This window comes from Arvicola amphibius, chromosome 18, assembly GCF_903992535.2.
Source record: "Arvicola amphibius chromosome 18, mArvAmp1.2, whole genome shotgun sequence".
Lineage (NCBI taxonomy): Eukaryota > Metazoa > Chordata > Mammalia > Rodentia > Cricetidae > Arvicola > Arvicola amphibius.
In genome coordinates, this window is record NC_052064.1 from 4993278 (window position 1) to 5019565 (window position 26288).

At 39.9% G+C, this 26288-nt stretch overlaps 1 protein-coding gene across 3 annotated transcripts in view; it reads right to left on the reverse strand.

Annotated features, from left to right (window-relative positions):
* Ptpn12 (protein tyrosine phosphatase non-receptor type 12) overlaps positions 1-26288 on the reverse strand; it is a 63753-nt gene that overhangs the window by 8259 nt on the left and 29206 nt on the right. For all 3 annotated transcript variants that reach the window (XM_038315325.1, XM_038315324.1, XM_038315326.1), the window contains 10 exons: positions 24900-24995; positions 22530-22568; positions 20298-20369; positions 16989-17048; positions 15407-15549; positions 11268-11334; positions 9654-9731; positions 9461-9556; positions 8629-8714; positions 2717-3675 (listed from right to left, as the gene is read on the reverse strand). In XM_038315325.1, the coding sequence (XP_038171253.1) occupies positions 2717-3675; positions 8629-8714; positions 9461-9556; positions 9654-9731; positions 11268-11334; positions 15407-15549; positions 16989-17048; positions 20298-20369; positions 22530-22568; positions 24900-24995 (1696 nt within the window). The remainder of the gene's footprint in view (positions 1-2716; positions 3676-8628; positions 8715-9460; positions 9557-9653; positions 9732-11267; positions 11335-15406; positions 15550-16988; positions 17049-20297; positions 20370-22529; positions 22569-24899; positions 24996-26288) is intronic.

The window sequence follows — 26288 nt, forward strand, 5'->3', positions numbered from 1 at the left end:
CGCTGGGTTTGGTCCTTCAGTCGCTGAACTCACGCAGTCTGTCCAATTCTCCTCACAAGCTTTACTCATCTCTAAAGTATGAACCTGAGTCCATGCCCGGCAACTCGACTACCATTTGAAGCACAAGTTATCCTTCTAGTAGACATAACACAGCCACTAATATTTTAGGAACCACTTAGGTACTACTCCAAGTACTGTGAACAGTGTCATCTGACGCTACACCAAAGATATAAACTCAAGTCATCTTAAAGGTTTTTGCACCAGTGGAAACCAAGTTAGCACCTATAAGAGATAAATGATACTGCATTAAGCAAGCCCCACAGGTCAGCCTTACGGCTCAGGAAAAACCAGTGTGTTAGGTCATTGAAGTCCAGCTCTAGGGAAAGAACAAGGCAAGAGCATAGTGATGTGCATGTGTACGCAGACATGAGAAGAACTATAGTGAGGATCCCTACTGTTCTGTCCAGGCTTTATGCTTGTTTTCTTTGACAATGAACAGTATGGCAGGATACCCTTGTTTTATCATATCTGATACGCATAAGCACTACAAACACACTGCAAATCAAGTAAATTTCCAGCAAGCATTGCGGTGGGCCAGCCCGTCTTATGTTCGGCTGACGACAAGCACACAAGGTACAGCCTTCAGTCCACAGTTCCGATACAACACTTGATGTATCTACCCAGAGTGCCCGCACTCTCTACCTTATCCAAGAGTGGCAGTGGCACAGATAACCCCCCAGTACCATTTCTCCCTGCCATCTTATCGCTGACGACCACAGAAAGGAGCCAGCTATTTCAGGAAGGACACATGACACCAGCACCAAGTTCTGTGCACTGCTAAGTACTTATCGGGTTCTTCCTTGTCAAGGATTGTTTTCTAATTGTGGCCCTTGCTTTTCAACTGCATGCTTCTCCGTGGATCTCCAAACGGCTCTAGGTTGGAACACATTTGCTCAGATGTGGGAAGAGACCCACATCTAATTCCCAACAGTCCCTCCTCCACCCCCAAGAGTCATACAACCAGAGACTTCGCCATTTTACTACGGTTGCTGCACATCACAGTGTGTGGGACCCACACTACAAATCTGAAAAAGAATGTCAAATCTAAAAAAAAAAAATTGAAGTAAAAATTGTGCATGTTTGGTATGTATAGGCCCTGGGTACAGGAAAGAAAGCAAGAAAAGAAAGGGGGTAAAAAAGGGGATTCAATGAAAGAATTCATAGTGAAAAATTTTGTCAGGCAGCAGCTTATACAAAATACTATTTTTGGTTATCAATGCAAATTTATTGGGTTAATTCACTAACAAATTCAAATACAAAATTATCTATTTTTTTGTGTCAATTGTTTTACAAAGCAAGTAACAAGTTAAGTAATAATCAACTATAAAATAAATAATACATGATACAGTCTACAAGTAATTAGAACAACTAAAAATTACTTGCCCAGTAGTGGTGGCTCATGCCCGCTTTTAATCTCAACACTTGAGAGGCAGGCAGATCCCTGAGTTCAAGGCTAGCCTGGTTTACAGAGATAGTTCCAGGAAAGGCAGGACTGCTATACAGTGAAGACCTGTCTCAAAAAACCAACAAAACAAACAACAAACCTCTACTTGTTTTTCTATCTTATTTTATGCACACTGGTGTTTTGCCTGTGTATGTATCTGTGTGAGGGTGTCGGATCCCCTGGAACTGGAGTTACAGACAGTGGTGAGCTGCCATGTGGGTGCTGGGAACTGAACTTGAAGAGCAACAAGTATTCTTGATGACTGAGCCATTTCTCTAGCCCTGAAAAACAACTCTATTTGTGGCAGTCATAATAATGTATCCCTGGATATCTCAGAGTACATAGGATTGAGACAGAAAAATAAGGTTCCAGGTCCTTATCTCAAAAACCAAACGAGAGGGAAGGCACCATGAAGATTTCAGGAACCAATACTATACAGCAGGCATGGAGATACAAACCAGAACCCAGGACAAGGTGGGTGGAGGCGGGAGGATCCTGAGTTCCGGGCCAGCCTGGCCTTCATAAGGAGACCCCCTGTCTTGAAATAGCATATCTTACAGACATAGCAGGCTGCTTAAAGCAGAGAGGGTTAGTACAGACCGGGTATCAGGGCAAACACACACCTTCTCAAGTCTGAAGGTATCAAATGGCCACTCCATCAAATGGAGGCATCACAGCTGAATACTTTCCAGTCTGTTGTGGGTTAATGTCTCACTGAAAACAACTCTACTTGTAAGCATTTGTGAAAAGAGTTCTTTAAAACTTTTGTAGCTGGGCAGTGGTTGGCACATGACTTTGATCCCAGTACTTGGGAGGAAGAGGCAGGCGGATCTCTGTGAGTTCAGAGCCAGCCTGGTCTACAGAGGGAGTTCCAGGACAGGCTCCAAAGCTACACAGAGAAACCCTATCTAAAAAAAATAAAAAATAAAAAAATAAAAAATTTTGTAGTTAATTATAGGAAAAAAGTCCATTAAGTATTTACAAGAAGCATGGGTGAAATTAATGCTCAGCAAGTGTTCTATAGTATTTGCATCACTGATACTTCAAATTATTTTTTCTGATTTCTAATTATTTAGTCAGATAAATCTGATTTAAACAAAGCACTAGGCTACACAGAACAAGACCAAAGCAATCTTCTAGTAATGACAGGAATACTGTGAAAAACACAGCAGACAGGGGCAGACAGTAAGGAGCCGAGTCAGGCCACATTACCTTCTTCAGCTCCTGCCACGTTCTGTCTAGCAATGGACATGGGCAACACTTTCCTGGTGGAGCTGCTCTCAGCACTGCTGGCAGCAGAGACGGTAGCGCTTGCTGTGGAAATGCTCGTCTTGTTCTTGGTCACAGCACCATCAGAGTCCCTGTCCTCTGAGTCTGAGTCATCAGAGTGCAGGGGGTTGGTAAAGCTGAGGGGCGTTCTCAACAGGGGTGAGCTGCTGTGATGGTCCACGCGCTCGTGGGTGTCCGCGTCTGCCGGAGAGGCTGCTGCTGCTGAGCTCGCGGTCTTTACAGGCTGAGAATGGTTGTCTGGGGATTTGCCGTCGGATGAGTCAGATACGGGTGTGGCGTGTTCAGGTCCATGAAATGACCATGCCACATGTCCTGTCTTATCGAGAGGCAAGCGGTCTGGCCGTGGCGGCGTGTGTGAGTTCTGGGACTCTTCTGAAGAATCGGGGACTCTGTCTGAATTTGTCACACTGCAGTCCACACAGGAATTCTGAGAAACACCTTCAACTTTTAGATTACCTGAACTTAACTCCTGTGGCCTAGAGGTTTTGTCAACCACAGACGATGAAGCAGATTTAATTTTAATCGCATGTCCCCTATTCAACAGTGTGTTCCCATCAAAACTTTTGGGGCCCTCTTGGAGAGGAACTTTCTTAATCTCAAAACTTAAATTTCGCTCTAATTTTTTATCTACATGTTCAATAGGTGATTCGTTTTTCCCTGTAAGGTCTGAAGATTTATTATAATTTCTGTTGAGGTCTGCTGAATGTTGTTCTGATGAAACCATGTGTAACACTGGCTTTGGGTGGTATCTGTCATTGTCCTGCCACACAGTAGTAACGGTTGGAAAGGCTGAAGGGGGAGAAGGCGTCAAGATGGGTGGCACCGGGTGAGGTTCCGGTGGCTGCAGTATTTCTTCCTTGGCATCCCCTTCTACAAGGCAACTGGAAAACAACAAACTGGACTTTAGGAATGTTTAATATTAAAAGTTGACTAATAATTCTGCAGCAAGAACTAGAACATTAAAGCCCCTCACAATACGGCTGTGGCTCTCTCACTGTCCTTTCAGGGAGGCGTCACCACAGTCACAGTCGCCCTCCTGGGACAGCAGGGCCGTCCCCGGCACCACTCTGCCCAGCCCGTCTCACTCTTTCTTACACTCCCAACTGTATAATATACACTTTTCTTTTAAAACTGGTTTTGGTTCTAAAATTATGTTGCCTTTTCAGTCAGTGTCTCAGTGCACAGCCTAGTACACTCTCCGGGCTTGGTCCCCACATGCTGGAAGGACACCATCTCACTCACCTAGAGGACTTGTATACTTGTACCTTCAAAGGTACTGATTTCTCACAAAACTAGAAAATTCTAAGTTGAAAACAACTCTTCTCTACAGCCTTCTGATTCTGATTAAGTACAGCTTAGTTGTAGTGAGTGTCTAGCATGTAAGAGAATCATTACCGGCAAACAAAACACCAATCCCCTTTGCTAGAGCGATAAATTAATGGGAGAAAATAATCAAACAGTGGAAGCCAGGCACAGGTTAATTTCCAACATGCACACGACAGCCTGTAACTGTCTAGTTCCAGCCCAAGGGGATCTGATGCTTTTTTGTGGCCTCTATGGGTACCAGGCACACACAGGGTAGATAGGTGTAAATGAAGTTTAAACACCCAAACGCATTTTAAAAAGTAATTAAATAACTGTGTTTGAGTGTGTGTGCGTGCATGTGTGCTCATGGAGGCCAGGAGAGGACACTGGTTCCCTGGAGCTAGAGTTACAGGTGGTGTGAGCAATGTGACACGGGTGGTAGGAACCGAACCTGGGTCCTTACCTGCTGAGCCATACCCAGCTCCAGTTACTTTCAGAATTGAGAAGGATGCTTTACCTGTGCTATACTTTTTCTGATCTAGAGCAGTTAACTTTAAAAATTACATCTGAGCCCCAAAGAAATTTTTAACAGTGAAAGGAAACAATTCGACTGGAGAAAACAGAGAGCACAAAGTTGGAAATTACTGTGGGAATGAGCATAAGACCCTAAGTGTGCCAATCTGGAATTAATAACAATAACTTTAAAATGTCACGTGATGAACCTATCTGATTAGTTCAGTTAGACTGCGCTCTAAACTTTTAAGTGATGAAATGAATTAGTCTCACCTGTGATTTTCTTTATCCCTTCTATTACATCTACTGTTACAGGTCTGACATTGTACTGGCCACAGTTTCCCCTCCTGTTTCTGTTCAGGAGAGGACAGTCTCCCACGAGTATCCATAAAACATGACACATCGAGTTGCAGTCTAAGGCTGAGCAAGGCGGCCCAGTGAGAGAAGTGGAGAGTCAGAGACGGACCCTGCTCCCACTGTTAGGAGTCCCACAAGAGGATCAAGCTACACAACTGTCACACATGCAGAGGACCTAGGTCAGCCCTGTGCAGGCTCCCTGGTTGTCGGTTCAGTATCCACGAGCTTGCCTGAAGATCAGAGTGCAGAGCTAAACCACCAGAGACCAGGGAGTGGTAGCACACACCTTTAATCCCAGGACTCAGGAGGTGGGGGCAGAGGGATCCTCAGGTCAAGGCCACCCTGAAACTCTGTGTAAGAGAGAAACAGAGCTCACACAAAGGTGATCCCCGCACTTGGGTTCCCATGTCTTTATTGCCAGCACTAGGGAGGTGGAGACAGGAGTGATATGGCTGGGCAAAGAGAGGAATCTAAGGGGGGAGGAGACAGGAGCTCATTGCAGTCTTGGGAGACAGTTGCAGTCTGAGGAGAGACAATCTGAGGACAGGATTGCTCCTTCAGTCTGAACACTGGTAGAGGTAAAAGAACATTCTAGAGGATGGCCATTTTGCTTCTCTGATCTTCAGTATTAATCCCTATAACTCTAGGTTTTTATTATTAATACCAATTAGAATTCATGCTACAGTTGATCCTGTGAGTTTTCTTGACTCCTCTGGCTCCTACAATCCTTTCTTCTTTTCTGCAGAATTCCCCCAAACTCTGCCTTACATTTGACTGTGGGTCTGCATCTGTTTCCATCAGCTGCTAGATGAAGCCTCTCTGATGACAACTGGTCTAGGCACCAATCCGGTCACAGGAGATGACCAGTTCAGGATACGTATCCGCTATTACTAGGAGTCTTATCTGGGGTCATCTTTGTAGATTCCTGTGAGATTTCCCTGCGCCAGGTTTTTACTTGACCCTGAAATGCCCCCACATTTCCAGTAGTCTCTTTCAGTTTCTATCCCCTCTTCCTTCCCCCGACCTATTTTGTTTTCAATAATTTAATTTTTTATATTTAATTCATTTAACTACCCAAAGCTAAACAGGTGTTTGGTCTGATAAAAAAAAAAAATCCAAGTTTTGTAAATGGTTTTGCAGCACAGGAAAACATGACAATCTAAGTTCTGTTTAGCATATATATTCTTAGGAAAATACTCTGTGAGTGCCTGAGTGTATGTGTATGTCCTACATATACATATGCAGGAGCCTGGAAAGTTCAGAAGCATTATTAGATGCCCTGGAACTAGAGTTACAGTTTATTGTGACTTGCCATTGGTGGGGGGCTGCTAGGAACCAAACCCAGGTCCTCTGCAGGAACACCAAGTGTTTTAAACCATTGGACCATTTCTCTAGGCCCTGTATTAATTTAAAAAAAATTGTGTGTGTGTGTGTGTGTGTGTGTGTGTAGGCTTCTCTGTGAAAGACCTGGCACTCTTTCTGTAAAGCAGGCTGGCCTCAGACTGAGGTCCACCTACCTCTGCCTCCCAAGTGGTGTAATTAAAGGCGTGTGCCACCACACCTCCTCAACAAAAATACACATTCTTAACTCTACCTACTCATTAGTGATCCATTCAATACATGAACTGGTAACATGCATGTATGGGTACAGTGGACCATGTGAAGGTCAGAGGTCAAATCAAGCTATCTCCCATCATGCCTCAACTTACTGTGTGAGACAGGCTTTCTCACTGAACCTGGAGCCTCCCTTTAACTAGACTGGCTGGAGTCTGAGCTCCTGGGACCTGCCTGTCTCTCTCTCTCTCCCTCCTTTATCGGTGGGGCTAATGCATGTGCCACCATGTCAAACGTTCATGTAGGTGCTGGGTAGCCAACTCTTGTTCTCGAGCTTGCATGGTGAGCACTGAAGTGGTTAAAACCAGTAGTCCATCTCCCCATCCAGTCCCAGTGATTCTGCTTTTTTAACTAGTAGAAACAAGCTATTGGACTGTTCTAGTGAAAGCGGTCTTGTTGAGGATGGCCGTGAGCACCTGCATTTCACCGTCTGTGTGAGATGTGCACACACCACAGTGACAGTCACAAGTCAGTTTACAGACCGACTTACACCCTGACTTGTCCCCCTGACCTTTAACTTCTGACCTTTCCACCTTTACCTTCCAAATGCTGCCTTGCGTGCGTGCCTAGTCTGAAACACATTATCATTTTTAAATGGGCTGGTCCTGTCATTATTTTCCTCTAGTTTTTCTTTGATAATTGAAAGTTATATTCTGGTGTTTTGAGAACTGTGGCAAATTTTAAAAAAATTACCTTAAATATTGTTTAAAAACTCAGTAAAACCAGGTGGTGGTACATGTCTTTAACCCCAGTACTCAGGAGGGAGAAGCAGGTGGATCTGAGTTTGAAGCCAGCCTGGTCTACAGAGCAAGTTCCAGGATAGCCAAAGTTACACAGAGAAACCCTGTCTTGAAAAACAAAAAAACAAAAGAAACACCCCCCCCCAAAAAAACTACATGACACAATTTTTCCAACCAATAAACTTTAATTTTTTTATTAGCCAAAACAATAAGCCTCTACTTAAAATTCTAGTTTCTATGACTGTTTGCTAGTCAATAAATAAGTCTCTTTAAGACAACTTCTTTGGATTTAATGTAGTTGTCTTTTAAAAAAATTAAAAACTTGAGGCTGGTGAGATGGCCTGGTTTTTCCAGAGGACCAGGGTTTGATTCCCAGCACCCACATGGTAGCTCACAGCTATCCCTTACTCCAGTTCCAGGGGTTCTGATGCACCCTTCTTACATACACACACACACACACACACACACACACACACACACACACACACACACACACACACACACACACACACACATATACATGCAAGTAAAATACCACATAAAACTAAATGAATAAATCTTAAAAAATAAATACATAAGCTCACACTATTATTTGCAGCAATTCTCAAATCTGCCCCAGTTTCTTTAATGCTGGTCTTACATTGTATGCTTGCTATTTTCTCAAGTTCCGGCACATTCTATGCTGTTTGTGGGATCCCCAAATAAGATAGTCCTAAACACTTCCACGTGAACCAACAACAACTCTTTGTTTGAACCCCACAAATGTGCTTAGTTTTGCACACAAGTGTGAGAGTCCAGTTCATTTCCTTAGGCAGCACTCTGTTGGGAGCAGACATTCATGCTATTTTTTGCCATATAAAATATTCTCTCAGGAGCTGGGTGTGGGCTCAATGTTAGAGTGCTCGCTTCCCACATAGGAAGCCCTGCGATCCTCTCTTAGCACTGTCAAACCGAATGAAGAAAAAACAGAATAAAATGCTTTCTCCTTTGTGGCCTCCACACTGTTTTCCAATTGTCCTTTTCTCCCTTATGTTACACCCAGACTTAGAGATCTTACACTCAGACCTGCTGTTCTCGGCCCTATAATGAGCATTCACTAAACCTTGGCCAAGCAGGTATTTGGGGCACCTTCTTGAAATACGAACCTCTGCCTAGTTCTCCTATCCTAAGGAAAACCACTTTAATGTGCCACATCCTAATGAAATAACCAGTTATAAAACTAAGAAATGTCCAGAATCTGTAATTTTAGCTATGTCTGTAAGGTAAAAGAATCCCTCAGAGAAAATGTCCTAAGACACACAGTACCTCCTAGTCCGCGGTGGCTTTGGAGGAGGAGAGTCTTGTTTCTCACTATCAACAGAGCTGACCATATTTCCAGGGGTGATTTCATTCTGCCAAGGGTGAAAAAGGTTTCATTAAAATTACAGGAAAAATAACTTTCCTTGATTGGCACACGAGAGAACTGGACCCACAGAGCTGTCCTGTGACCTCCACAGACAAGCTGTGGTGTGTATCCCCACCTCCAGATCATGATGTGCACATACAAACACACACGTACCCCTTAACACATTTTCAAAAGCTGAAGATCCAGTGAGATCATTTAAGCTATAATGGCAATGAATTACAACATGACATAAAGGGTCTTACCGGTGGCCTGCAGTGCTGCTTTTTAAAAGAACATGTAATACACTGGGCGTGGTGATGTATGCCTACAATCCTAGCACTCGCGGAGGCTGAGGCAAGAGAACCTCAGATAGACTGGGCTACATAGTAAGATTGTTCCCCACACAAAAAAGTATGGAGTATATGCAAATAAGTACAAAATGTTAGACCCAACTTATAATTATTTAGTTGTCTGTGAAAGCGAAGGGAGAATAATGTAGTTAAGTTTTAAAATGTATCTTATACTTGAAGCAATAATGAATATTGACTTTGACATAAAAATCTTTTCTATATTTTACTTTCTGAGTCACTACATCTCTATCATACCAGTAAAAGTTAAGTAAATTAGTAAAATCTAGGTCAGATAATAATAACTTTTGGCATGAACATCTCACACAGCTATAAGACAAGCTCACAAATGCTAAGTCTTGGTAAAAAGTAAGTTTGCCAAGGCTAGTAAGCTAAGAATACTTACACCATCAGCGATTTTCTGTGCTGCATGAATTTCATACAGTTGTAGCTGTTTCTCAAACAATTGGGCAATAGCTCTATGAACAAGCTCATACTGCTCCTGTTAGAAAGAAAAATTATTGATAAACAAGAGACGATGAAAAACACCAGAGGAAACGTTTTTGAAAATATAATTTATAGAGAAAAACCAACTATACCTTTGTTTGTACTGCAGAGTGCCTCTGGGTTCTCATTTCTTGTATTAAATTAAATACATTAAATTCCTCTGGAATTTTCTAAAACCAAGAATTTAACACATTGAACTATAGACAATGTCAAAACAGTAAAACTATCAAGTTTTTCCACAGACTTTAGACACATGCTAGACACTGCAAGCGTTCACTGCGAGCTGCCTATCAGACACGGTGGCGCTATGGGCAAAGCTCATCTGAGCCTCAGCAGTCACCATGCAGAGCATGAGCACAGCACAGGGAACAGAGCCCACGACAAACTGATGGAGTAGGGGCTGAGAAGATGCTCAAGTTAGTGCTCTCCTAAGTGTGAGGACTGAGCCAGTCCCTCAGAACCCACATCAATGCCAGGGGTGCTGGCAAAGTTTAAACCCCAGTGTGGGAGGACAGCCGTCCTAGCCAAGTCAGGGGGTTTACTAAGAAACATTATCTCAAAAATACGGTGGTGAATGAGCCAGGGAGACAGCTGATGACAAACCTGACCACCACATGCAAGTGCACACACCTGTGCACACACACACACAAACATATATGTGAAACAAAGGAGATATCTACAACCACAAGAAACTGATTACTTGGAGAACTAAAGCTGTGTGGATAAAACCTAAGATAAGGCTATCTGAAATCAGGCTGTAAATAAAGAATGTGACTTCATTCTCTAGGCCGCTGTGCCCTCGGCCTCTCAGAAGTTTCATCTCCAGGTGAAGACTGTCAAACCACGGACTGAGATGACAATCCTGAGATACTCTGCCAACTACTGTTCAAGGAAAGACGGCAATCTGAACAGGGAAGGGGGATTAGAATCTGAGCTGAGTAGAGAATGGTTTCAGGGCTGTAGCTCCAGAGTCCTTACGGACGCTCAAGGCTAAGGCCTAAGTCACATACTCATGTAAGACAAAACCATCAAGGGAGACTACAACTGAAAAATACAACTTGAGCAATGCTTCAAACAGACATTTAAATCTTTTCCCCAAATCTTGTTTGCTGGTATTTATAAGTATCTCTTCTTTTCCAATTTTAATTTTTGACTTACAAAATGCGGACTGACATAGCCAATCTCAAGCTATAGAAGATTAAGTTTGCCTGTAACACAGAAGATGAAGACAGCAAGGACAGCAGAAGAAACACATATACACACACTGACCTTTGTGTCTTCCACAAAACATCAAACACAACTTACGGAAATAGCAGAGGCAGAAACAACAAGGCTGACAGTAACCATGACAACTAAAGCCCCAGACAGTGAACTACAGATCCAGAATTTTATTCTAGGCACTTGGGCCCCAGAGTCAACACTGCAGATGACAATGTGTAATAAATATAGGAGACTGATCCCAGCAGAATACGGGAACTATCTGGCAGGAGAGGTGAAGAGAGGCCTTGGTGGAGCCCTACGTCCTGTCCTGGTATCCAGTTCAGAATCCCAAGCAGTATGTCACATTTACACTCACTTATCTTTAGTTACAAGGTAAAACTAATTCTGGAAACATAGTATATCTAAGAAAACATACTGTAATTTAACAATTAATATTAATGTGATGTCACAATACACTGAATATGCTATATAAAAATCATTCTTACCCCAGCTTTTAGTAAGTTCCATGTGTAATCTATGGCACAAATAGCACCTGTTCTTCCACAGCCTGCACTAAAGATACAAAATTTGAGGGGAAAAAATAATTTTAAAAATAAAAGGCTTATTAACATTCAGAAACAAAAGTCATTTAAGAAATATGAAATTCTACTTAGTGAACAAAATACAGTTAAAGTACAGAAACAGCATTATCCGTAACATTAAAATCTGAATATTTAAATTTTTAATTCGAGGAATGTCTAACAGTCAATGACTCACAGGAAAGCCGTAAGCCTTTCCCTCTGCCAGTCTAAGTTTAGACAGTACCATCTTGTGGAGATAAAGTACAGGAGAATACTCAAGATGGCTTATGCAACAGGTATGGGAAGGAGAACGCTACAAGGCCCAGGAGTCAATTTTAGAGCCAGCAGTAATTCCATAAACAAACACAACTGACTACCATCACCTCCTGAGGGAGGAGTAGGAGCCAGGATTTTTAAAATGCCGTGTTAATTAAGTGGGGAGCATTCTGCAAATATACTGTGCTGACGGAGTACCTAAGAGGTTGAGACAGGAACATTTGCGTCCCCAGCCAGTCTGGGATAGGTCTTAAGACCCTGTCTACAAGCGCAGGCTATAAATGGACACATTTTCTCTTCTTTTGTAGCTGTGCAAAAGTTACTGAAGTTAACACATTGTTTTTGTTGTTTAAGGGAATTAAATAATTTTTGGAATCAGAAAAATTCAACTGAAACAGACTTAAGAATTATGGTTACTGACTGGGTAACATAGCAAAATAGGAAATAATTTTAAAATAACTTGTAAAAAAGTCAAGTCAAAACAACTTCTTTATCTTTCAATTCCAGAACAAAACACTTTTCTCTTTAACCAGCTGACTGCTCAACATATCACTGAACTATGAAAATTTGTCTTAATTCACATATGTGTTAGATGATTCCCAAATTCCCAACAGAGAGTCACTCTGGAGTAAGAGGGAGAAGGCAGCTCTCTTCACTAATCGTAAGACACAGTCAGGGAGGAAAACTCCAAAATTAAGATAAATAAATCTTTAAAACAGTAATTAACCAATACATCTCTTGTGTCTGAAACTTTCATTTACTTAACAAGACTATTTTATGTGCACAAGTGTTTTGTCTACATCTATGTCTGTGTATCACATGCTTACACGCTTGGTGCTCTGAAGCCACAAGAGCGAGTCAGATGCCCAGGAACTGGAGTTGTGAGCTGCCCTGGGCGTTGGGAATCAAACCTGGGTCCTCTAGAAAAGCAGTCAGTGCTTTTAACTGCTGAGATTTTTTTTTTTTTTTTGAGACAGGGTCTATGTAGCCCAAGTTGGTATCCTATTCATAATCCTCCTGCTTCAGTCTCCAGAATGCTGGGATTATAGGTATGCACCACCATCCTGGGTTTCCTTTACTTATTTCTTATAGTAAATACAATTACAGATACAAATAACTTAGCAGGATAAATTTAGAGTGATTCTGAGAAACACTGATTCTAAGGTCTTTTGAAGGACTAAGATAGAAAATAAAAAAAATTGCCTCAGGAGTAAAGTCGCTTTTATAATATTTGGAAATAACAGGTTTATCTAATGAAATTCTACATTAGGTTTTGAAATAACCTATATGTTACTAATAATACAATCATGACTATACTGCAAACATTTTATTTTTTCATGATTGACACAACATTTATTCTTTTTTTTTTTTTAAAGATTTATTTATTTATTATGTATACAATGTTCTGCCTGCATGTATGTCCGCAGGCCAGAAGAGGACACTAGATCTCATTACAGATGGTTGTGAGCCACCATGTGGTTGCTGGGAATTGAACTCAGGACCTTTAGGAAGAGCAGGCAATGCTCTTAACCTCTGAGCCATCTCTCCAGCCCCAACATTTATTCTTTTTAAAGCTATAAAAAAAATACAAAACAGAAAACTGTATTCTCCCCAACATTTTTAGACACTATACATGTAGACCTTACAAAATGAAGCTAAGGGGTGGTGGGTTGGATGAGAAATATCCTCTACAGACTCATGTTTGAGCACTTGGTCTCCAATTGTTGGCACTCTGAATGTGGGGGTGTATTATGGACCCTTTAGGAAACAGCCTTAAGAGAAGGAAACACATTATTGGAGGTGGGCTTTGAGGGTTTACCACTGCCATGACTTTCCTAACATGTACTGTAACCCTCTGTATTTTATGACGGCAACACAAGAAAGTGACGATACAAGCGGTTCACCGTTTCCCTTTGTTTAATGCGCTGCCTCCTGTCTTCCTCAGCTGTACCTGGTTGGGCTGTTGTTGCTCTTCCTCCTCCCATCCCCTCCCCTCCTTATTTCTGACACAGTCTCCTTCTCCAGCCAAGGCCGATCTTTATCACAGTCTCGCAGGCAGTGAGAGTATAGGCATGGGTCACTCTATCAAGTTTTTGGATACTTTTCAATTAAAACCAAGTCAGATATGGTGGCTCATCCCTGCTGGCCATCCCAGCATTGGTTGAGGAAGAGGTAAAAGTTCAAGGTTCACCTGAGCTACTGAGATCCTGCCTTAAAAAAAAAAAGTGATCATTCAAACTAGCCAAAGTGATCATTCAAACTAGCCACACTTCTAAAACCCTTTCTAAAAAGGGTTGCAGGCAGAGTTCTACCAGAAATGTAGCCTGCAGTGCACTGGAGTAGAGGTTGTCGGTGAGACAGAGGACAAAGGAGTCACAATATTTAAAGATATAAAAATTATACACATGCTTAGGCATGCAGTCTTAATTTCCAAGACATGGAAAAATTAAGGTTATCTTTTGCCCAACTGGAAAGTTTCTTCACTTTTTATTTTAAAAATTTCAAGGTTTATGAGTAGAAAAATAGACAATAAAAACAGCTCAATGTGTTCAATTAAAAACAGGTGGCTATCTTATTTAATTAACACAAACTCTAACACACACTTGAACACAAAATTAATCACCCCTTCAAAGATAAACACTGTCACATCCATTGCCCCAGAAGTCAAAGGCTGGGCTCACATGTCAAAATGACTAATTTTGCAAAAAAGTAATTGGAATTTAAACAACACCTGAAAAGAGAAAACACTTCTACACAGGAGCTGCATATAGATATACCTAAACTGAAGTCACTATTTATGTATATAGCGCAATTTAATAAAGTTGTCCAGTATCATGTACCAACAATTTACTTATAACTTACTACAAAAATGCCATGCCAGGTATCCTGGCACACACCTGTAATCCAAGCAGAGTTGTGGAGGCAAGGAAGGTAGCTGTGACTACTGAATGAATTAAATAAAGCCTGGTCTACATAAGACAAGGCTTTAAGCCTTCAATCCTCAACCTTGGGGGATTGACATATTTACCAATAAATAAGTGAATGCCACCCACCACAACTTCTTAAAAGGATAAGAAAAAAAAAGAATGCTAGTTTCATGCTCTGCTTAAGATTTCAACAATTTTAAGCTATAATTTCATGGTATGACAGACAGTGGTACAGACATGGGGGCTTGTTCCTCAGGAAGGGAAACTTCCCTGAATGCTTCTCACCTGGAAAATACCTTATTACTCCATTTTAAGAGCTCTGAAATTGGGGTACAAATGACATCTCTGCTGTGTAACTGGTAATGGATTCTTTTAAATTCTCATGTTTGGTAAGTATAAAATAATTTAACCTTTTCTTTTCTTCTGGATTTTTTGAGATAGACTTACTACCTATAGATAGGCCCTCCCTGACTGGCCTTGAGCTCTGAGATTCTGTCTCCGCCTCTTTGGTTTTGGGATTACAGGCATGTCCACCAAACCCAGCACTTGTCTGGAGACCAGTGGTATCTTAGACGCTCTCTTAGACCATTTCTATGCATATCTACACATATTTTCTTAAAGCCTGAGGCTTTATCATTCATGAGAATTTGCACGACATGACAGTGACTATACCAGGGAATATGTTTTTACTGTAACATTTACAGTCTATCAACTAGATTAGATTACATCAATTCTCAGGCCTCAAACATAACAGGGCCAGGAAAGCTCAAGACGAAACACATAAAATTAATGTACAAATAAAACTATTTCACAACAAACTTAAGCACCGTACTTCCCTACATTTAGAAAATTCTTTTGTACCTGCAATGAATACAAATAGGCACATCTTCATGTTCCTGGTATTTCCGCATTAAGCTGATCATGTCCAGAATAGAATCGAAGGATGAAGGAACATCGTGGTCTGGCCAGTTCACATAATGGAACTGATAGAGCCGGCGGGATTCCTTCATAGAAACGGACATTCAGTAAATATACGCACGAACTTTTCAGCTATGCATTTTATTTAACTATCATTTCTAAGTTACATTTTAAAAAGTCCAATACATAACCTTCATTTATTACTTATCATGTACCCAGTACTGATGATGTTTCATATGTAATAACTTACTTAGCTCCCACAAGGAAGGTGGTGCTCATACCATTTTTATTTTAATGGTAAGAAAATTTAGACATATTAACTTGCCTGGTGTTTTATAGGATATAACAAATGCAGGATCTAACCCAAGAGATATTAACATGCACAACATGCTCTTTATCCATTATATTTCATAACATACTCTTTAATCCACACTATAAAATTGATGATACATCATTCTTGGAATTCATTAGAGTTAGAGGGCCAAGAGAATATCCTGAAAAAGAAGAACATCTAGCTCCAAATCCACTTTCTCACTAGATTGTTGGTTCTGCATCTGTGGTCTAGGGAACTGTCTCTCTCCTCTCAACTCTTTGGGGTCAACTAAGATAGAAATGGGGGAGTTTTTTTTCCTTCCTTTTTAACAGAATAACGCTAAGATTTTACTTTCCTTTTCCTTTAACCAGCTAATGTAATATGTATTTATGTATTTAAGCTTTTTATAGTAAGCACTGAAAGCAAAAGCCCAAATAAATCAAAGATCCAAAGAAGCCCCAGCAACTCTAAAATACTTATTTTCATTTATGTGATGCGCTTTGTACCCATGGAGGTCAAAAGAGGGCTTTGGATTTTACAAAAGTGGAGTTATAAACGAGTTGTGAGCCACCACAGTTGGGCTGGAATCTAACTTGGGTCCTCTGAAAGAGCAGGAAGAGCTCTTAGTCTCTCCAGCCTCCCAGTAACTTTTAAGACTGTTCATTCTAGATGTCCACAGAAAGAACAGAGCTTGGGACTCAGCTCCAGTATTCAAGTTCTGTATCTGTCACTGACTACGCAGGCAAGTTACTAACTTCTCAAATTCCCTTTATGTGCAATACACTTTTACAGTTCAAATGACAATTTACTTTATTTACTTATATAGCTGGCGACTGAACCCTTGTGCCTGATGGACAAAGACTCCTAGCACTGAAATATATCCAGTCTCTAAATGAAAATTTAGTTTTGTCTTTAAAAAATTATGAATACAACTGAGTAATGTTATAATTTGTCTATTGTTAAGAGAATAAAACTATTTGCAACAAAGAAAGAATCATTATTCCACATATAGAAAATTGAAGTTTTTCTAAGTAAATTAAAATTTACACTATTTTATTATACAATACAGATTAAGGCGCAGACCCTAACTAAATAAAGTACATAAAAGCAAGACTGAGACTCGGAGCAAGAATGGAGAGGGGAGAGGTAGAGATGGGGAGGAGGGAGTATGGATGGAGCAGGCACTCTTTATCTATAATGGAAACCGCTTACATTTTGAAACTCAAGTAAAAGTGTCCGAATGAAGTAGTCTGTTCTTGCTTGCTCATTTTCCTGAAAGGAAAAAAAAAAACCTGAGTCAATAAAAACATACACATAATAACAAAATAATTAAAAGTATACAATCTAAGATTAACACTTAGAATTTTGCACATATCTAATAATTATTTTAAAAACCTAAAAGTCATCCCGTTAAGTATTTTTTAATGGTGCTAGGATCTGAGCCCAAAGCTTTGTGTATACTAAGATAAACACACTGATCTACAGCCTCTGCTTCCTAATGTTTTATCTAATTCTTACTTACAGGAATATGGATGGAACAGGAGAAAATAAAAAGTGCTTATTAACTGATTATTCAATCATGACTTTATCATCTAAGAGAACACAGCAAAGCAGCAAGCATCCCTAGAACAATGCTTTTAACAAAGAACATCATGCCTTAATGTCCCCATTTCAACCACACCTTCTCAACTCTCAAACAGCAGAGAGGGAAGACAACCCTGCTATTAATCTCACTGTGCTTGTAAGAAGCATGAACAACTCTTAAGTCTGACACCATCTCGTAGAGTATTAGAAGGAAGTGTGACATTTGTCTGCTGCTCAGTTCTTCTTTCTGCTTTCTTAGTTCTAACCACAGACAGCTTAGGCCAGTCATTAACAATAATAATATCCGCTATCCAGTATTATTCTAGAATGGGAATATTTTACTTATTGTTTTAATTTATGATTATTTGTTTTTTCTTTCTTTTTTTCTCCTTCCTCCTCTATCCTGGAACTTGCTCTGCTGACAGGCTGGCCTCTGCTCAGTACCAGCCTGCTGTCACGTGAGTCTCACCCACCTCTCACCAGGCACGTACCGTCATGCTTGAGCGGACACTGGGCTGAGCTGCTCGCTAGCTGTTTTCCCGTCTCTCCTGTTCCCATCCATACTCCCTCTACCCTACACCGGCAGTCCCCAGGGCACACTCATTCTCTGTCTCAGACACTGACTGCAAGCAGGCATGCTACTCTCTATGGTTATTCTGGCTAACATGCTTTCAGTTTCTAAAGTTAGTTTTGTTTTCTTTTTTCGAGACAGGACTTCTCTATGTTACAGCTCTGACAGTCCTGGAACTCACTTTGTAGACCAGGCTGGCCTTGAACTCAGAGATCTGCCTGCCCCTGCCTCCCGAGTGAGTGCTAGGATTAAAGGCGTGTGCCACCACTGCCCGGGGCATAAATTCAGTTTTTTAAAAAATATTTATTTATTTATTTATTATGTATACAGTTAGCCAGAAGAGGGTAGCAGACCTCATTACAGATGGTTGTGAGCCTCCATGTGGTTGCTGGGAATTGAACTCAGGACCTTTGGAAGAGCAGGCAATGCTCTTAACCACTGAGCCATCTCTCCAGCCTTGGTAAATTCAGTTTTTTATTTGCAGTTAAAATCAGTGGAAATGAATCCTGACTTGTCTTAACAAAAACAAACAAACAAACAAACAAACAAACAAACAAACAAACAAACAAAACACAGAAATTCCTTATTTTAAAGTCTTCAGAATGGATTAATTTTGATACTAACGAACCAGATAAGCTTTTATTCACCAAACCAAACCTCATATTAAGAGGATTTTTAAAAATTTATCTTTTAGGACAGATAAAAAAAAAACCACCCACAAAAGTCAATTCATTTTTTTCCCTGCTTATGGAACTGTTCTGTTGTTGACTGCTGAACACTAATTTACTTGAATTGTGACATTCATTACAATTATCCTGTTGCATTTAAATTCATAAATGTTAAACATAATAACCACATCGCACAGAGCTACGTTCCCTACATTGTCCTGGGACCTATGGTAGAATCATTTCTACCCCAAAAAGGTATGTCTTTACTGAAGTATATTGTGGTGTGTATTAATTAGTATCCATCCTAAATAACACAAAATGCAGCAGAATTAAAACATCTTTTGCCCAGTGTGGTAATGAATACTTTTAATTTAAACATTCGGGAGGTAGGGGCAGGCTGGTTTCTATGATGATATGCACAGTGAGACTGTCCCCAAAAAACAAACCACAGAAACCTTTAACATTGTCCCACAAACCATTAATTTTAACTATAACTTTAAGAGTATTTATTGCAGACTGAATTTGAGTTCAATTATGAATTGATTTTGGACTTCGAACGTCTGTAATTTCGTGAGCCCTTCTTTATATAATAAAAGCTTTCTACACTTCCCACCCATACTCCAGTGCCCCAAGGGTTCTGTTTCTCTAAAGCACCCTAAAATAGGTAGTTCAAGGTTTAGTTGGGCAAACACAACATTTTAGGTGACTAAGAAATAAGATATTAAATGTCACATAAATAGTTGTATTTTAGCTCACCTACATCTTACTTCATTTCCGCCCACTTCCCCTTTCCTTGTTTTCCTTCTTCACTGTTTTTAACTTCATCTTCTCAAATTTCCACTGTGGTAGCATCTGAACTTGAGCTGATCTCCAGAGACCATTAAATAGCATGGTACACATTTCAGCCCCTCTCACCCCCCCCCACACACACACACAAGGACAGGATCTCCTAGTCATCTGAACAGTGAGTGGCTCTCCACCTTCCTAATGCTGGGACCCCTACACAGCTCCTCACAATGTGGTGGCCCCCAACCATAAAATTATTTTCATTGCTACTTCGTAACTGTTTTTGGAGACACAAGTTTGGCAGGGGAGTCACAGCCCACAGGTGGAGAACCGCTTGTCTGGAACTTGCTACTGGACCAACCCTCCTGAGTGATGCTGGAATTACAGGTGTGTGCCATCAGGCCCAGCCTACACTTTAGATTTCATGTCAAATTACATGTTATAAGGAATACTCTTCACTTTTAGGGTAGCAATTCTCAAGTTTAACTTCATACATAATTCATACATAACTTCATACATAATTTTAAAATATGGGGAAGGATAATAGGAAAGCTTAATGACATACTACGGTCCCAGTTAACAATGTTCTTTTCCATTTATTTGATTAGAAAAGTGAGTATACCAATTTTCAGAGATGAGGTGAGCATAGTTAAACAATAATTATCATGAGATATAAAAGGACTAACAGAATCAACATGAAAATAAGAAAAACCTTATTTTATATATTTATTTACAGTTGTAAAAGTTATTCCCAATGTTCCTAAATTTAAAAGCAGAATAAAACATTAGTACTGATTACTACAGTAAGTGAAGGTTTGCTCAGAATTGAATCCTAGGCTTGCAGCAGCCTGAGTTCATACCATATACAAATTTCTCAAAGAATGAATTTTTAAAACAAAAATAAGTACTTACACAGGAAATTCTAAACGGTGCAAACGTTATAGGATCTTCTCCATACAAAGGCCAATATCGCTCACACTTTTTCTGTTGTCCAAAAAGAGATAAACAGGAAAGAGTTCAGTAACTGTACGATAGTTCATAAGCTTTTACAGAAAGAGCACTGTGTGGTCTAAGAAGCATTTGGGCGCTGCTAATCATACTATTCTACTGGCTGTTGTTAATTCAGAGTGATCGTCACCACGTATACAATGAGATCATTAATGAAGTAAGAGATCCTAAACTTTAAAAAACAAACAAAACAAAACAAAACTAGATGAGCTGGGTGGTGGTGGTGCACGACTTTCATCCCAGCACTTGAGAGGCAGAGGCAGGTGGATCTCTGTGAGTTACAGGACAGCCTGGTCTACAGAGTGATTTCTAGGCCAGCCTGGGCCACACAGAAAAACCGTATCTTGAAAACAACAATAACAAAACAAAAACAAAAAACAACAACAAAAAAAACAAAAAAAAACCCCACTAGATAAATAAAATTTAAATTTCCAACTATAATCAAACAATAGTAAAAAATATTAACATTTACATAGCAAATTTGGTTAGTCTTCAATTTTTAGATTCTGCTATTTTTATCTTCTGTCCAACATTACTTAACACTGGTAAACAAAGTTATTCTCAAGGAATAAAAGAAATTAGATAAAATATGGCTTCTCTATAATTTATGACATGTACTTACTTTGCTTATACAGCACATCTCAAAAATTTTAATAGCCATTTTTTAGAACTTAAAAATTACCTTTACTAATGAATCACCCAACATAAACAACTTCAAATAAAGACACTACACAACTGACTCTTTAAATCTGATTTGGGTGTTTTACAAGTTTTACTTAAGTACTATTCTTTGTAAATGTATTAACATCTTTTACAGTGGCGATCTCAGGACTGATGCTGCAGAGCATCCCCACGAAATGAAGCATCACTCACACACATCAGCTAAGGTCAAAGTCATGGGAAGCTCAGGGACCAGAGTGTTTGCTAGCATGTGTGAGGTTCTGGCTCCAATCTGAGACTATCAGAAAAGAAACCAAGCAGAGATTTCCTTTTCTGAACTCTGAAAACAGTATAAACAAAAGCTGGGTGAGGTGGCGCACACCTTTAGTCCCAGCACTCGGGAGGCAGAGGCAGGAGATCACTAAGTGTGAGGCCAGCCTGCTCTACATAGCGAGTTCTAGGGCTTTATAGTTTTATAAAGTATATAGCCAGGGTTACAGAGAGAAACCCTGTCTTGAAAAACCAAAAAAACCCAAACGCCTCAAAAAATCCAGAAACAAAAAAACCCCAACCAACCAACCAACCAACAACAAAACAGAGAGAGGAACAAAGGGAGAAAGAACACAGCAACAGCAGGTGGTGGTGGGGTTGGGAGGCAGTTCAATGAGTACAGTACCCAGTGCTTTCTAGGCAAACGAAAACCTGAGTCTGGACCCCCATCACATGGGTGAGAGTCAGAGTTAGAGCCTCTGTAACCCCAGCACTGTGGGGAGGAGACAGAATTCCACTGAAATGAGCTCCAAGTTTAGAGAGACCCTATCTCAAACCACAGGAGAGGGAGGGAACAGGGGAAGACAATACAGTCTGCATGCCGACCTCTGGTTTTTCACACATACATGCTTCACTGTACCTGTACACACATACATGTATGTATGTACATGCGTACAGGTACACATACACAGAGAGACTGGTTTTTGCAGAGACTAATCAGGATATTCATGCTATTTTTAATTCTTTCTTAAATTTGAAACAAGGTCTTTTATAGATTTGGCTGGCCTCAAACTCATGTAAACCAACTTGGTCTCAAATTTGTGGCAGGCTTCTTGCCCCTGCCTCTCAAGTTTTGCATTACAGGTGTATGAGATACCATATGCAGCTTTAAGCTTTTATCATCAGAATTACTTTAATATGCTTATTTGTTCAATTTTATAAATATTTCAAAAGCTACTTTCTAGACAATAAAATATATTTGACTTAAAGTACCATGAAACATTTGAAAACTATAAGGAACAATACACATTTTTAGTGTATTATAAAATGTATTTCTGAAATACAGAATCATTTTGATCCATGTATCATGTATAACAGCAGAGCACACAAGTGCGTACCCTTTAACTACTTGAGATCAGATTAATGTGAAGTCATAAATCAGGATCTTCTGTCCTCAAAATACAATGTGTTAAGTGGTATACATACCCTTCCCATCTCAAATTCTCGACAGGCCATGACGATGATCTAAAAAAGGAGTTGGGGTAGGAGATAAAGAATATATCAGTTAAAAATATATACTTGTTCTATATTAAAAAGTAGCTTTTTAAACTGGGCAGTGTTGGTGCATGCCTTTAATCCCAGCACTTGGGAGGCAGAGGCAGGCGGATCTCTATGAGTTCAAGGCCAGCCTGGTCTACAAAAGTTAGTTCCAGGATAGGCACCAAAGTTACACAGAGAAACCCTACCATGAAAAACCAAAAAAGAAAGAGCTTTAAAGTTAAAAGTAAAGGGGATAAGAATTACTCAGTTAAGAGAACTAGCTGCCCATCCAGAGGACCTGGTTTCAGTTCCCAGAGCCCACACTGTGGCTAGCAACTATCTGTAACTCCAGTCCCAGATGGTCCAATGCCCTTTTAAGACTCTGCAGGCACTGCACACATATAACACATACATATATGTAGGCAAACACACATAAAAATAAAAATCTCAAGAATAAGTACATGACAAAGACACTATCTTCTAAACAAGAACTACCTACACAGCCAGAAATAAGTGATGTCATTTAAAATGATTTATTTCGTTTGGATTATGCTGTGAATCTGGCTTATTTATTTCTTACTTTTGAGTTATACAAAAGGACTGTTGGGGTTTTACCTAACTTACCATTGCTCTTCACCAAATATTAAAATACAGTTAAATGTAACCTTCTAAAGGTTGAACATAACAAAATTATCAGTCTCTGATGCCTTGTTTTATATAGCACTCAGATATGAAAGTTTGAACATTTTATAGTGAAGTTGTACACTATAACCATTAACCTTTTACTGTAACTATCACTGTATTCTTATCCCTTTGTCGTCTTACTTGTAATGTATTTCAGTGCCTCCATCAGTATGTATGCAGTGGGCATCAGTATATTCTCCTCTAGATACCTCAGCATGTGCATTATCTAGATCTTAGCATGTTCAATACAACATTTCCCTTGAAAATACCTAACAATGAACTACACAAATCTTAAGTGGCCATCCTCCAAATTCTGAGAAAAGTATACCTCTATAAAATCCAAACCCCTAGCCAGACATTAGAAAATTTATTCCTGCTTTAAATCTCACTTGAAAGTGAGACGGACAGCAGACACTAAGAACTGCTGTTATCCCACCCCCCTCTTAGTCTGTCTCAAAGGTCAACACAATGGAAGAGCCAGCGCCTTAGACTCACTGTAACACGCTCATCACTGAGACGGGTTTCCACACCCACACACAAATGTCAACTCCAATGATGGCATACAGTCCAGCAGACGGCTCTCTGCAGTATCTAACAATCCTGTACCTCCTTGCTCAAGCCCAAGTGCACACTATTTCCCTTTATCTCAAACAGGCAAAGGAACTAAAATGCTGATAGTTTAGATATACTTCCAATTGAATGAGCGAGGCTTGCATGGGGAGATAGGTTCCTTAAATTCTTTTATACTTCTCTTAATGATTTATAGTTAATGTTCATACACCTATTTCCTAGGAAGATGAACTCAAAAGATCCTACTTCTAGAAAAGGGTAATGACATGGCCGTCATGGGTGGAGGAGGATGAAAAGTGACGGCTGTTAGGGAAGGACAAACAGGGTTTTTTCCTTCTTTATATTGTTTTAATTAATTTCTTTTAATTTCATGCATATGGGCAGGTCTTTTACTCGCATGTAGGTCTGTGTACTACATGCATACCTAGGGACCACGGATGTCACAAGAGGGCATCCAATCCCTGGAACTGGAGTTACAGGTGGTTGTGAGGCAACATGTGGGTCCTGGGACTCAGAACCAGGTCCTCGGAAAGAGCAGGCAGTGTCCTTAGCTGCTCAGTCATCTCTCCAGGCTCAAGTCAGTTTTCTTTATGGTATTTGGTAGGCTCGCCAGGTCTCGGGGTATGACTCCATACATGTATTTATGAGAAGCCCTAACTGGACAAGACACTGGAAGGGTGATGCATGGGGATCCCCAACAAGAGCTGGAGAGGGGAGGAAAGGGTAAATATGATGGGAATGCAGTGAATGCATCTATGAATATTGTATTATTTTTAAAAGAACATGCCTATATTATCAATCATTTTGTTAGTTTATGCAAGCATTACTATTTTTTAAAATGACTTTTTAAAATGACAAGATAAATTACAGGCATACTTTTCTTAAAATATTTGAACTAGTTTGTGAGAATTTAAAAGAGCCATATTCAAAATTTGTTTTTGTCTTTTTCAGAAATATTGTTACATTTAAACCATTATACCTAAAAAGTTGTTTTACTTTTTACTCGGTAAGACACCTAATATTTCTACATATTATGGATCTCAAAAGTGACAAGTCACTTACCACAACATTGTACTCCCATATCATCCTCCAGAAGTCTATGACCGTATTCGCTAAAGGCCCTTGGGTTGCCACATATGCTTTTGGCCCATAGACGCCCTGAAAGGGTAAAAGGTAAACTTCAATTCACTGAAGCGTCAAGTTACATTAGTAATGCATTCTTCTAAAGCCACCATTTACCACAGTGCATAAAACATGCACCACATGCCTGAGTCACTGCAGCTTTTGCTAATGAATAGTACTTTGCTTTTACTTGATGGACTGTACAGAAGCAGTAATTAAATCACTTTGTACTAAGAATTAAACAAAATCTTGGTCATGGTATCATACGCCTTTAATCCTAGCACTCAGAGGCATGCAGATCTCTTAGATCTGTGAGTTTGAGGCCAGCCTGGTTTACATAGTGAGTTCCAGGACAGCCAGGGCTACAAACAGAAAGACTGTCTCAGGAAACAACAAAAACTTAATGAATAGTCAAAAAAATTAACTATAGCAAAAATACAAGAGCAAATCCTAAAAACAATACTAAAGCTAGTTAGCACTCAGAGCCCATTACAGGGCTCTGGAATTAGCTAAGAGACAGCCGACTGAAGCACATGAGCCGCAGACACCCGAGTCAGCGCTCTAAGTACAGTTAAAAACTACAACTCTTAATACACATGTATAAAAGAATCTACATATTGATAATATCTGAAATACAATACCCATTTTGTTTAATCCACAAACTGTTTTACCGTAATAAGTAAATTAAAGAATTCTTTACCCGAAACCCTATTTGCTCAACATTACATAGACAATATTAATTTTACTACTCTTATCATCTAACATTTATTATCAACAAAATACCTATTAAAGTATTTATGACTGCCAATATAAAAATCACTGAAAAGCTGTAATAGATGTATAACTGGATTCAAAAGCCCAAAAAAACCTATGAAACAAATTTAAGCTTTTATTTAAACTCGGTCACAAAGGACATTACACCTCTTTCTTGGTAACAGCATAAACAGGACAGGTAGGGAATAGTAAAGAAAGCCTGCAATCTATCGCCAGGGAATCTAAGGCAAGAAATCTCAAGCTCCAAGCCAGTGACCACCCACCCATCCACCTATCCCTTCAATACTTTAGATTCAAGGCTGACAAAGTTCTCTAACTAGACGACTGTCACCTTATTCATTTTTTAATTTTGAGACAGTCACATTCTTTAGCTCAGACTGGCTTTGAATTTCCTGCAATCCTCTGGCCTCAGCCTCCTGAATGTTGGGATTACAGGTATATGCTACCACACATGGCTCCAAGTTGTCATCACAAATAGTAACAAATACCAAAGATTTTTAAAATTTCAGTTGTATCTTATACATTTAAATCAACATTACCTAGCAATCTGGCACT